Genomic DNA, 14,069 nt, shown 5'->3' on the forward strand with positions numbered 1-14,069 from the left:
AAGACGGAGATGCTGATTTTGTGGGAGCTGTACAGCTCATCTGGCTTGCAAAAATAGATGCGTCTCTGTATCCCTAGGGACACAAATACCATCAAAGTTCTTGCCCTTTAGTGATTGCAGGAAAGGACTGCTTTGAAGTCCTGGGTAGCAAGAGATGTCTTCCTCACTGATGGTGTTCGAGAGCTTTATGCCTCTGCGTGCACAGTGCTAGGCACCAGCTTCATACAGGGGAGGCTGGTTTCAGAGCCTGGCAGTTCTCACGGCTAATCAGAAAGCAAACGGCTGGGTACAGCATCCATGCAGAGAGCTACATGGCCTTCCTTCAGCTAGGGCACAAGGGAAACCTTCCCGGCCTTTTAACAGGCTTTGAGTCTTGCCCAGAAGGGCTGAGATGCTCACTCCGCTTTGGTACATAAAACCAGGTACGATCATTCATAACCTGCCTGTTTTTTTACAGGCATCAGTGAGTCAACGCGCACGGCGTCCAGGCTTTGCCCCAGAGAGGGTGGATGGCTGCCTGGCCAAAATCTGTGGCCGCAGCTGTTCTGCTCCCTTGAAATGGAGCAATTTGTAGCTCTCCTCTTAATTTTCAAAGCTTTAAACTCTTACCTCTGTTGCTCTATTTCGATCCAAATAGCCAGCTGCTTGGCTCAAGATAGAGCGCTGTGCAAAGACTGAGTGTCTCCGCACGCTCTTCCAGATTACAAATGGAAAGGAAGAAGGAACAATGCACCGTAGGGCTGTGTGGGCTGTGCTTTAGCAACCTGTGCAGAGCCGCTGCTGTTGGTACAGGACAAATTGTCTTGGTTGAATTTACCAGAATTAAAAATTTTACCCTATTTCACGCAGCGGTGCCCTGTCAGGAGTTACAAAAGGCAGCAGTTGCGGTGCTGTAGGGATAATCCTTCTTCCCTCTGCTCGAGATTCTTGTTGCCGTGCTCTTTTCAAGCACAGAGGGTTTTAAATGGTTCGACAGGCATTTAAAAACAGCACAGTGCACTCCCTGTGCCTGCTTAGGCCTTGCCTCTTCTGCTGCTGGAGTCAAGTACAGTGCTTATTCACCCCAAATCAGGTTCTGCAGCCCCCTTCCTGCTGAGAACATTGCAAATATTTTTTCAAGGCTGTCTGGAAAACCTCAACTCATTGAGAGCCTGAAGATGAAAACAGGCCAGGGATAAACACATAATAGCAAAACTAGTTCCAATCAATTAAAATAAAAACCATAGAAAATGCAGAAATTGCATGCCTAGGACCTCAGGAAATACAGCTTCAAAATATATTAAAATGTGACTAATTTAACGAGTAATTTAGCCCTTAGCCTGCTCCTGGGTTAAGTTTGGCTCCTGCGTAATTTGACCATTAAATGAGAGCCGCTGGTTCCCCAGCCGGTCCCTCCATAGACAAGTGGAACGGTTGCTAAGCTGTTTAACTTCCAATGCCTTTTACAGGTTAGAAGGAAATAATTCCAATTGCGCTATAGATTTAACAAATGGCCACAAGGTCAAAGCAATCCTTGATATTTTAAACCGTAGGAGTTTTAATACCTTTTTAGACTTGCATTGATAAAGTCTTTAACGGAAGAGGAGGGAGGCAGAGCCGCCGCTAGTTCGTACAGCTGCCCCTGTAATGCCATTTTCCAGGCACTGGAGTTTCGGGAGGGCGAGCTCTGGGACAGTCCTTGTTGCATTAGCACTTCCATGGGTGGGGGAGCGCCCTGTCTGTGTTTGGGGTGTCCTCAGCTCTGAAATTCTAGTTCAAAAACCAAAGCAAACAAACCAATTTGCTGTGTTTCTGCAGAAGGATTTCTCAAGGGTATCAGGAAATGGAAATGGATACAAAAAGCCACCCCCCAAAAAGAAAAATCAAAACTGTATATCTATGTATATCTATGTATATCTCTATAGAGGGCACTTTGCAGGAACACTGTGCTGTACTGATCTCGAAATCTCTGCCTGCCTGTGTCTCTTACACCTTTTGCATCGCTGTTCTCTTTGTTTTAGGGGAAAAAATTAGATTACACCTTGTCAAATTAAAATAACAAAAATGAAAGAGCAAAGCCTGCGTTTAATTTTACAGATCTTCTTGAGAAACAATTGGGTTCCAATTATTTTATATTCAATCCTGTAAAAAGCAAGAGAAAAAGAAAAAAAAAAAAAAGAATTACAAAAGACCAGAGATGTTCAGCCAGCCTGTCACCCAACTAATGTGTTTTTTTAAGAGGAAAAGTGACAATGATTGGGAAGGTAATGGATTTCCTTAGACCAAAACCAAGCCTTGGTCTCATTCTTTATTTATCCAACTATTTACTTAATTATTTTTATTTACCATGAAGGAAATTAGGAAGGAGATGGGCATGAGGAGGGAAGTATCTCGTCCTCTGGAGGGACGGAGGTCGGAAATCCAGAGCCGAGCAGCGTCTCGCCGCAGTGGAATCAACTTGGAATTGGAATGGGAGAGGGAGAAGGCAGAGGCGGCTGCACGGACAGCCCAGGGGCAGGGACGGACCACCTTTTGGGAGGGGAGGACAGGTGTAATCTAAGCTTCACTAATAACGTAGAGGCTGCACATTATTTTGGCACCCTTTCCCCTACCCCTCCTCATTTTGGAGCAAGACGGAATGACTCCTGTCTCACCAAAATGGCCAATAATGTCCGCCTTCTCACCTCATTTGGAGCAGCAGCTTGCTGAGTGTCAAAATGTTTAATACCATTTGGTTTTGTTTGGTGCTTTCAACCAGTCACTTCACTTTCTTTTTCTTTGTTTTTTTCCTTTTCCAATTAATTTATTCTTTAAGATATGAAGTACGTTTCTCTTTTGGTTGGTTTTTAATGTGAATCGGGGTTTGAAGTGATGGGTTCTTGTCTAGGACATTCTCCTTTCCCCACTTTTCCTCCAATGTTTTTCTCCCTGAGCTAATCTGGAAAGGGCTTAAAAAGTGGAACCGGTAGGTTTCCCCAGCACGAGCTGGTCGGTTGGTCCTCAGATTTCTTTCGCTAGCAGCATCCTGGGAACACATTTTAAGGATGGATTCTGGTGTTGCAAAAGTCAACCCTGGATCTCCCAGTGTCTCTTCCGATCAGGTCTGTAAATCCGTCCCTTGCCAAATGTCTCTCACCTTGTGGACCCCAGCTGTCTTTATAACCGAGTGGTGTGGGGGGGGAGCCTTAGTGATGTTGATTTCCTTTTCGTTGGAAAGAATAATGCACCAAAAATGCCACTCACAGAACACAAGCTGGGGTAACCTCTGCAGCCATGAGCAGCAACAAAACCAATTGGCTTTGCGAGTGAAAAGTTCTGGATCTGTTCAGTTTCTCATGTAAGTTAAGTTAAGCAGAATTTGGGGTGCAGCTTTGCTTCTGTGAAATACTTACCAACAATATAAATATAAGTAATACTTATCCAACAATATAAAACAAAAAACTAACTGGACTTAAGAAATCTTTCCGTGCCTCGGAAATGGCTTCTCTGTGCTGCAGTAATTTGACTTGCATCACAAATGTCCTGCTCCAGTCCTAAAGCCTGCTTCTGTCAGTAATGAGCTGTATCCTTGTTTGAAAAAAGCTCCTGAGAGTTTTTTGGCCATTGAAAACGTGTCTTTGTGTGTGCCTGCTTGTGTGTGTTTATCAGGAGATGTTGCACATGCACATGGAGCATGCACGTCTGTATGCATGCAAGGTTGGCTTTGGAAAACAGTTGGGACAAAGCTGTCATGGAAACCAAACATCCCTGAAGCTCAGGGCTAAGGTGCTCCTTGAAACCAGTGGCAGCTGGAGGCCTTGGCCTGACTGCACCCTCAGCATCTGAAGGGAGAGAAGAGAAGCACATGGAGATGTCGGTGACTTGCAGCCTTTGCATTGTGTTGTCACTGGAGGTGTTTTTAACCTGAATTCTGCACAATGGCAGACTGCCTTAAGAAACACGAGGAATCTGCCTTGTAGCTCCTGTAGGGTGGTAAAGGAGTATTAGTAAAAAAAAAAAAAGAAAAAAGGCTAAATTTCTGGAAGAGGAAAGATCTGCCCTGCTCTAGAAATGGGGTGTTCCTGCCTGAGAGAGAGCTCAGTGCTAGGAAAGAAGAGATCAGACAAGCAAGAAATTGCTAAGAGCATCAGAGAAGTGGTCTGTAAAGTGGAGCCCTGGCTGCCCCACCACAACTTCCCCTTTCCAGAGAGGGCAGTTCTTCCCCTTACCTCCCCAGTCTCTTGAATTTGTTGGATGGCAAAACAAAAGGATTCACTTCTCTGCATTTTTAGATGGAAAAAATTCACTTTTTCAGCTGCTGTGCTTGAAACGCAGCTGGAGCCAGAGCTGAAATTGTTCTTGATTCAATCTCTAGCTGCTCTTCGAGCTTGCTTCCCACCACTGCTCTCTTCCTAGGCTCTGACCTAAATGCTGACCCAGAGATTCTCAGCTTGAGAAATCTCATGTCAACAGTCAAATCAGAGTGGTATGGCAATTAAAATAAACAGCGACATGGTTCCTGGTATCCAGAGACGAGCCCTACAAGTATTTCCTGTTACAGAAACTGCTGTTGTCGCAGCCCTGAGCCCTGGCAGGGATGTGTCAAGGGACTCGCTGAGATCTCCAACCTCAGCTAGCGTTGGAGTTATTTTCACCTCCTGGACCAGCGTGTGGATGTCTGTGTATCTGTACACACAGCAGTGTGTAGCTTTTTTTGAACCAGGATGCACGACAGAAATGCTGCTGCCCCTTTTGTCCTCGCATCAGCCCGCCACTACCCCTGCCCCAAATCCTCCCCTTTTCACAGAAACACGCCGTGTCTTCAGCTGGCACCCAGATGTGCCGGTTGCTCCCCGTTAGTTGTGAAAACTGCAATTAAACCAGCAGAGTAATTACCCTGCCCTAAAATCCCACAGAGCTGACCTAAAACCCTAAGCCCTGGGTGCAGCGAGGTCGGCGGGGGGAGAACTGCTTCCCTGCTTCCCTCTGGACGTGGGCATGCAGAGGAGGCCGGCTCGTTGCTGGGCTCCGTGGTCCTGAGCTTGTGTTTTGTGAGTGGCTCTTCCCCGTCCCTGCCCCAAACACGCAGACGGCAGCAGGCTGTTCCCTTCAGGCTCCGATTCTCAGCACTCCGCCATCCATCGAATGATGCTTTTCAGTTATTAAATTCTGGTTTGTTCTTCCTTTTTTTTTTTTTTTTCCTTTTTCCCTTTTAGTTTGGTTTCATTTCTTTGCGATTAGCCTCGGTTTGAATTAATTGTCTTGTTCTGTTTCCATGACAACTCGGTGTTTGCATCCCACCTGCCGTTGTTTGTTGCTGTCGATGCTGTTTGCTGACCGGATCTTGTCCGGCCTACGTCTCCCCATTTCTCCTCACCTCTTCCCACCCTGCCTCTCCTCTCCAGAAGGTTACACTCAGAAGAGCCATCCCCACCCAGATCTGTCTGCATGGTGACCCCACTTGTTTCTTTTCGAGTTCTCTCCATCTTGTCTCAGACTGTGACCGGGGTGGTCTTCGCGTGGCTCCATTTTCTGAAACCTCCCGCAGCAGACAGTGGAAGGAAAGACGGGGTAGGCCCCAGGGCCGTGCCCTCGTGTCCAGGGCTCCCGATCTTCAAAGGGGTATGACAGGAGGGAGCAAGAAGCACGTTGCCTGCCCTCGTGAGCCAGTGCTGGTGCCAGAGGTTGTGCAAACACCACAGTACTCCCCTCACACCTTTCTCTAAGCAGAAAGTCAGCTTCTAGTCACAGCGTCCACGCGAGTTTGTGGTCTGGCCCTCAACACCCCAGGCCCTTCCCCACTGCACCACGGGTGAGGACGTGCTGTCAGTTCCCTTCACAAAGCTGTGCACGTGGGATGTCTCCTCTGACATCTCTGAGCTCCCAAGGCCCCAAAGCTGGAAGTCCTCTCTTCCTTCCCTGTAACTGTGCAGAGAAGGATCCTGTAGCATGCTGGTAAGAGAACACCTTTCTGTGAAGATATCTCCCTGTCAGTTTGTGGGAGGAAGCAGAGGCCATATTTGGCTTTTGTTTAACAAAACGCCACTAAATGGAAAACAGCCACTATCTCTCCTGGCAGCGCACTCCCCATCTGAAAAGATCCATAATGTTGAGCGGCAGCCAGGGGAATGGGCTGGAAGATAAATACCAGAAAAAAACGAGGACATCAATTCCAAGGGACATCTGAAGGCACTAGGACTTGGGAAAAGAGATTGCAGGCTTAGCGCTGGTGTCTTTTGCATTGCTATTGCATGGATGTGACCGTTGGTGGTTTTAGAGAGGTTGTTCAGAGGGGTTACCTGGGAAGAGGACACCAGGGACAAATATTTCTCAGGCCCCCATCACCCCTAACTCTCCCGTCCCCTTGCTCACCCTTCCCGAGGGGTGTTTATCGCATGGCTCCCACAAGCTGGGAGGATTCCCACCCTCCTTTTTTCCTTGGGCTGCTGCTGTGCCTGCAGCTTACTGGGGTCTGAATCCTTTTGTCCCTGCTTACAGGATGGGACCTTGCCTTCAGCTTCCTCCCTAGGGCCTCTCTCAGGCACTTTATTTTCTCCTTTGTCCGTCCTCCTGCTTTCACCCCTGAGGAAGAGCATCCACCTCGGCCAGCTCAGTTAGTTCAGAAAATGGAGCCAAGGAAACCACCCCCTTCCCTTTGCGTCCATGTTCTTATCGTGTAAGGTCTGGAAGCTGCATCCACCTCTCTGCTAAGGAGATGCACAGAACATGTCACTGTTTTCTCAACGTTAAAGTTTCATTACCTTGTTTTTCTTATTAATTCTATTCTATTTATTATTCCGCCAGGGCTGAGATGTGACAATGTGAGCCACCACATTGGGTCACATCAGCTAGAAAAAGTATGCAGCATTAAAGTGGGTTTCCCCCTCCCCTCCCTCTCTTTCTCTCTCTTCTTTCTCCCTTCCCCTCCTTGTTCTCCTTCTCCTCGTCTTCCTTTCTTTCTCTGTTGCTCTCTCTCTATTCAGTTTCCATGTGGGCATTTGCTAGCCGCCCATAAATTATATTTCTCTGCATTCTCCTCTCTCTCTCTCTTTCTCTTTCTATCTTTTTCTCTGTCTCTTTTTTACCTATTTTGCATGATGTTTGTGACTCTGAGAGCTGCATCTATCAATGGAACCGTGTCAGATCTTAAAGAGGCTTCGTTAGGGTTTCTATACCCGAAAACCACAAAAATTTCATTAGAGTTTCTCATCTTTTCCACACTCTGTCTCGCTCCAGGGGGACTGCATCCCCTTGGACGGTTCTCACACGCAGACACCAACTAAATTCTGTCCCGCTCCGGGGACTCCCTCTCCCCCTTTTTTTTTTATTTTTTGCCTCTCTGCTTTTCAAGTGGTGTCTCTCCGGCATCTGGGGATGTGATACTTCTCTCTTGGTTGGATTCTCTGGGTCACAAGATTTGGGCCTTCCTAACAAGGCAAAATCTTGAGAAGTTTCCACCTCCGTGCCCGCCTTCTCCTCGCCACCACCCCACGGCTGCAGCATCCCTCGCCCCCCGTCGGGCACGGAGCCGGCCCCTCTCTGGGGACGGGGGCAGCCCCTGGGGTGTCTCCGAGCCGTGGTGGTGGAGGAGCCGATTTATTCGGCCGCGGGAGAAGGTGATAGGGGAGGATGAGCTGGACCCCACTGGAAAAGGGGAGGAGCGGGCTTCCCGGGGCGCGGAGCGGGGAGCTGGGGGCCCCAGCGCCTGTGGAGGAGATTTTCGACGCTCGCCATGCCAGCTCTTGCCAGTAAAGATGAGAAATTGCTAATAAATTTTTGTGTCTTTATCTGTGCTGTGATGGGTCTAATCTTGATCAATGGAACCCTGTTGCTATGAAATATCGCTTTTATGTCTATATTCTATATATTGTTTGTGAAGTACAAATTTATTTGAAGTTTAATTTTTTTGGTTTTTGGTTTTTGATTTTTTAGTTTCTTTGATTTTTGTTTTGTTTTTAATGAAGGAAGAAAATAAATGATGACAAACCCCATCTGTATTTAAATTATCTTTTACTCTTTTTTCTTTTTCTCCCTTTTCTTCTTTTTCTTTTCTTTCTTTTTTTTTTTGTTTTGTTTTATTTTTTTGTTTCGTTTTTGTTCTGTTTTGTTTTTTTGTTACCTCTGTGCGTCTCGTCCACAGTTCGCCGCGTGGCCCCTCGCTTCTCCATCTTGCCCGTCAGCCACGAAATCATGCCCGGCGGCAACGTCAACATCACCTGCGTGGCGGTGGGTTCGCCCATGCCATACGTCAAGTGGATGCAGGGAGCGGAGGACCTGACGCCCGAAGATGACATGCCTGTGGGCCGTAATGTCTTGGAGCTCACGGATGTCAAGGACTCAGCCAACTACACGTGTGTGGCCATGTCCAGTCTGGGAGTCATAGAAGCCGTTGCTCAGATCACGGTGAAATGTAAGAGAGTGTGAGCACACCTGCGTGAGCGAGTGCGTGGGTTCCCCGACGATGCATGTTTGTAGGAGCGTGCATGCACAAGTGTGTGAGCTGCTGCATGGGTGTACGTACGTGCAAGGCACGTGTTGGGCGCATGGTCTTCACGGAGCGTCTGAGCACGTGTGCAAAGAGCTGTGGGCACGTGTCGTGTTCGTGCATGTGAGCATTTGTAGATAAATGGCCGTGCCGGTAAGCCTTCGCCAGTGCATGAGTGCGTGTCGTCGTGCGACTGCGTGTGTGTGAGTTGTGGTCCTGCCCGTGGCTTTGTGTGCCTGCATGGGGAGAGCCCATGACTGACCTGCACGTGATGAATGTGGGGACGTGATTATGCATGAAGCACGCTTGTCGTGCATGAGTGTGTGTGCACGTGAGTCAGCAACGTGGCTGTATGGGCATGAGGGTGCCTGACTGCATGTATGTACGTCCGTGGTGGTACAAGCCCGTATGTATATGCGTATGTGAGCATGAGCAGGAAGACAAACCTGTGCACCGTGCGTGCCACGTGCTGGGATCTGTGCATGCGTCTGTGGGGATCCCGTGCCCAAAGGAATCCCCAGAGAATGGGATGCTGGTGGCTTGAGATCTTCCCTTGCTTCAGGACAACTGGGCTGTCTGTTATGAAGAAAATTGATTTAAAGCCCTGCATGCTTGTTTTTGTCCTGGGATATGGGGCTGGCTGGGCAGTTTGCAAGGAGCCTTGGATGGCTTGAAGCCTGCATGCCATCCTGTTCCGAGGTTAGAGATTCAGCCAAGGCCCTGAGGATCTCTGACATGTATGCCCTTGCAGTAGAACGTAGATCCAGCATCTTAGTGGCCGTTGTTGCCTCAGCAAGAGGGGGAATATCCCCAGCTTCCAGCTAGCAATTTCCAGGAGGAGCACGGGTGCAATCTTCAATCTATTCTGTCCTCAGCAGGGGAGTATTAAAACCCAAGCGGGATGCCCCTGTGGTTGGGTGAGTGTAGAGCTCGGTGTATGAGCTGGTGTCTGCTCTGAGTGATGGCATTGCCCACGAGGGATCTGGGGGAGATGGGGTGGGAGAGGATTCGGAGGGGATGGGGGAGAGGAGGAGAAATACCTTGGAGAAGGGGAGTGGTGAAGAGAAACCGTCCGGTTTGTGTCGGTGCATCTGACTGAGGGAGACCTCACCGTAGAAGTGAGTAGGTAGGCACTGGTGAATCTTGACATGACACCGATCCTGTGCTTTTCACAGGGATTGGGCTTAAGTGCTAGAGAAAGGATGCCCACGGCTGGGCTGAAGTGCTGTTTATTCTCCTGTTTTCTTCCTTCCCTTTTTTCCATCTTACACTATTAATTTAAAAGGCTGATAGATACATTGCTTCTGCTTCCAATTGTCCTCAGGTGTGGAATCTTGCCCTGCTGGTACATTCTGCCTTTTGTCATTTTATTTCACTGCTATTTCCCCTTTTGTTCTTGTCTGTAAGCATCTGCAATATTCCCCAGTCAGAAGATGAAATGAGAAGTTAGAGCTTTAAGGCTGCTCAAGCCTAGAGAAGATGAGATTGGAAAGGGTCTAAAACAAGTAGTGAGGAAAAGGTTAAAGGTTTCCGGCATTCAGCATGCAGTCTCCAGCAAGTTTGTCTTTTGGATGAGTGACAGGAGATGGACGTTAACACATTTGTGGATTGAGGTGAAGTACTGCATGTATTTATGGCTTTCTAGTTCTGGAGAGTACAGTCCATGCTGTACTGTTACCTGCACGCTAGACGTGGAGAAATTCAGCAGTGCCAGAGCTGGGTAGCCGGTGCTTCAGAAGATCTGATGATGTGCTCTGAAAGAGCTCTTGCAAAACCGCTTTTCCTTGCTGCCCTGTGAGCCAGCGGATGTTCAGCTGAAGTCTGTGCTAATGATTCCAGATGTTTAGCTGAGCACTTCCCTTTTGATGGAGCAGTTTAAGGAGGATAATAGAGTGTATAACTAGGTTCATAATATTTCAGCGGCACTTTACTGAACTGCCGCTCTGTGATTGGTACTGTGCCTCTGGCTCCTACAGCCCTAACTAGCTCAATTAGGCACCACTTCAACACACCTTTTTTTTTTTCTTTTTTTTTTTTTTTAACGTCTGTTCTTCCTAATCCTCAGCACTCCCCAAGGCTCCTGGGACACCAGTGGTGACAGAGACGACAGCAACAAGTATCACCATCACCTGGGACTCTGGAAATCCAGACCCCGTGTCCTACTATGTCATTGAATACAAGTCTAAAAGCCAGGACGGACCATACCAGATCAAAGAGGACATCACCACCACGCGCTACAGCATTGGGGGGCTCAGCCCCAACTCTGAGTACGAGATCTGGGTCTCTGCAGTCAACAGCATTGGGCAGGGGCCTCCCAGCGAGTCAGTGGTCACTCGCACAGGGGAACAAGCTCCTGCCAGTGCCCCCCGTAACGTGCAGGGACGAATGCTGAGCAGCACCACCATGATTATCCAGTGGGAGGAACCAGTGGAGCCCAACGGGCAGATCCGTGGCTATCGTGTGTATTACACCATGGAGCCTGATCAGCCTGTCAGCAACTGGCAGAAGCACAACGTGGATGACAGCCTCCTGACCACGGTGGGCAGCCTCCTGGAGGACGAAACCTACACAGTTCGGGTCCTGGCCTTCACCTCGGTGGGAGACGGGCCTCTTTCGGACCCCATCCAGGTTAAGACGCAACAAGGAGGTGAGCACCTGTGTCGCTAACCTTGGAGGCACTGGGCTGCAGGAGGGAGAGGTGGTGGCTTATTCCGTTATCCAGCTGTGGCCTCTGTGTCACCAGACCATTTTTTTTTCTTTATTGGTTCAGTTCGGTTAAAAAAGAAATAACTTTCTAGGAGGAAGTTTGGTCCAGCAGCTGGAGCCCAAAGGCTTGGCACATGATTTTCATTCTGTCTTTGCTCACAAAGGTTGTTGCTTAAATGGGTAGGGCAAGCAATTGTGCAAGGAGAACCTGGTTTTGCTGTTCCATGCTTCAAAGCGAGGTATCTTCATGTTTCCAGCTTCTAAATGTCTTCAAAATAGACCTGAAAACACTCACTGCCCAGGGAATGGTGAAGCTGAACTCTTAGAGCACCCAGAAGCTACCTTCTCAGAGCTGAGCGGCAATGGGCTTAATTTTGTCTTTTTCTAAAAGCAGAGTAAAACAAAGCTATTATTGTCACAGCAGATATGTTTAGCTGAGAACAAAAGGTGTCCTATCACATATTGTCTCCCAGCATTGCTTTTGGGTGCTCTGCTCACAGGAGTGGGGTGCTGGTGAGGAAGCCCTGCCTTCCTCAGGAACCTTCTGCTTCCTGAATCTCCTAATGCTGGGGAAGGGCCATAACCTGCACTGCCAAGAAAGAGGCATATGGTTCAGTAGGATTCTTGTCTTCACCAGCGGCACTGGACCTTCCCTGGTCCTGCAGTGGTATTTAACATGGCACTGCTTTAACGGAAGGGCTTCCCCACTCTGCAGCGTGGCCTTTTGCTGATTACGTGCCCTTCACACACAGGCTTTGAGGAAAACTGGGTAGGATTCTTCTAATAAGCCAAGTTAACGTGGTTCCTCCTGTCTCCCATCTCACCTCCTCTGCCCTGTCCTGCCCTGTGGGCTCCTTCTCTGCGTCAGTTCCTGGGCAGCCGATGAACTTCCGAGCAGAAGCCAAGACGGAGACGAGCATCGTGTTGTCGTGGAGCCCTCCCCGCCAGGAGATCATAGTGAAGTATGAGCTCCTCTATAAGGAAGGAGACCACAGCAGGGAGGTGAGTCTGGAGAGGAGCAGTGCAAAGGGTTGGGGCCCTGAGGAACATCCCGGCCCTCTGTTTCTTGAGCTGGCTGAGAGAGGGGAGTGTAGGGCAGGTGTCTCTGGGCAGGGCTCGCCTCTGCTCCTTTTTGTTTGTTTTTATTTTTTTTCTTCCCCCTCGCCCATCTCAGGTGCTGAGGAACTTCGAGCCAACGACCTCCTTCACTGTGGAAGGCCTGAAGCCCAACACTGAGTATGTCTTCCGGCTGGCCGCCCGCTCGGCTCTGGGCCTGGGGGCCTTCACCCCGGAGGTCAGAGAGCGCACCTTGCAGTCTAGTAGGTGTCTCTCCTTTTCGCACCCTTCTCTGAGGGGAAGACAGTCAGGGAGCCAGAGATGGTGGGCACAGGGGTACGGAGCTGTGGGGCAGATGTTCGCCGTGCCGCGGGGGGTTCACACATCTGGGGTTGCTCTGCCGGGAGGTGGGCAGTGCGGGGCATCTCCGGGACCTGGTGCCTTCCCCCCTTACACCCAGATAGTTGAGATGTGGTCGAAGAGGGGGGCCGCTGCATGCTTTGCTGGGGACGGCGTTAAGTAAGTTAGCAGTGGCCACTTGGGGTGGGGTGGAGGGCAGCAAAGATCTTACGGGTGGGCTGTGCTGGCCCTTGGTGCTGAGCATGCTCAGGGAGGACAGCACCCCACCGCCGTGCGGCAGCGTGGCTGTCCGCCAGCAGAACCTGAGCAGCAGCTGTCTGGAAGGGGGGCACAAGCAATGGAGCAGGGAGACGGTGGGGGGCTTGGGAGGAAGAGGAGAAGGGGAGGGGATGAATCGAAAGTTCCGTTTTTTCACCAGCCTTTGGGAAAGCAGTCCTCATGCGATTTTTCCATGAGTGACTTGGTAGCCACTGGGAAGAAGGCCTGCTGTCCCAGCACGTGCTGGGAACGGGCCCGTTTGGGCTCCAGCAGAGCGGGAGAGAGGAGTCATGCGGAGGCTGTGGGGGGATACTAATGACACCAGGATGGAGCGTATGCAACCAAAATGTGCTGGTTTTAGTTTAATGGATTGTCTCCCTTCGCTGTTGCCCTGGGGACAATAACCCTGGATGGCAATATTTCAACCTGGGCTTTTCACAGATCTTTGCTTTTAAATGAGGTGTTTTTTCACTGCATGAGTGGCTGTGGCAGCTGTTCTTTGTGTTTTCTGTCTCCTCTCATCTCTACTAAATCACTCCGCTGCAGTTTGGAGTAGCCGGGAGCAGAACTAACTCAGAAATGGCTCTGGTCACCAGTGTGAGGAGAGAGAGTGCCTGCTCCCATCTCTCAGAGTCCTTACCAAGGGGGAGCAGCAGGCTCCCAGCTGGGCACCTGCCCCATCTTGCCGTTTCAGTTCTCACTTCTGCTGTCTCTCTCTCTCTCTCTCTTCTTTTCCCCATCTCTCTCCTTCTCTTTCTCCCTCCCCCCTGGGAGTGGGAGGAAAGGGGAATCTCCTCCTTCATAGACAGACTTCCTTACAGCGGTTTTCTCAGGCCTCCAGTCCGTTCAAAGATATTTTGTTTTCTTCTTTCCTTCAAATGTTTTTCCCCTTTTTTTTTTTCTTTTTTCTTTTTTTTCATACTCTCTGTATGTATTGAAAGAAAATCCTTTCCTGACTTTGCTGCAAATCCACTGGTTCTGATCCCAGTCTGGTGCTGTCACACGGACCATCACTGTGGGGTGGGGGAAAATGAACTGAAAGGACCTGAACAATAATTGTCAACCTTACCCACACTCTGCTTCTGTTCTGCGAGGGGTTTCCCTCCTTGAGATTTGTGGGGAACTGGGGGAACAGAGGGTCTCGGATTTGTGCTTTCTGGTTTGATAAAAACAGGCTGGAAGGATGGCTGTGGGTGCTGATGACAGTAGGGCTTAGTGACACCGAATATTTTTCCCTCAAGGATGA

The 14,069-nt window shown here is 49.4% G+C and overlaps 1 protein-coding gene across 8 annotated transcripts in view; it reads left to right on the top strand.

Moving 5' to 3' along the window:
- PTPRS (protein tyrosine phosphatase receptor type S) overlaps positions 1 to 14,069 on the top strand; it is a 156,271-nt gene that overhangs the window by 99,941 nt on the left and 42,261 nt on the right. For all 8 annotated transcript variants that reach the window (XM_083811375.1, XM_083811377.1, XM_083811372.1 and 5 more), the window contains exons 7-10: positions 8,099 to 8,368; positions 10,509 to 11,090; positions 12,018 to 12,151; positions 12,324 to 12,468. In XM_083811375.1, the coding sequence (XP_083667501.1) occupies positions 8,099 to 8,368; positions 10,509 to 11,090; positions 12,018 to 12,151; positions 12,324 to 12,468 (1,131 nt within the window). The remainder of the gene's footprint in view (positions 1 to 8,098; positions 8,369 to 10,508; positions 11,091 to 12,017; positions 12,152 to 12,323; positions 12,469 to 14,069) is intronic.

Source organism: Anser anser (genome assembly GCF_964211835.1).
Source record: "Anser anser genome assembly, chromosome: 25".
In the NCBI taxonomy this organism is placed as follows: Eukaryota; Metazoa; Chordata; class Aves; order Anseriformes; family Anatidae; genus Anser; species Anser anser.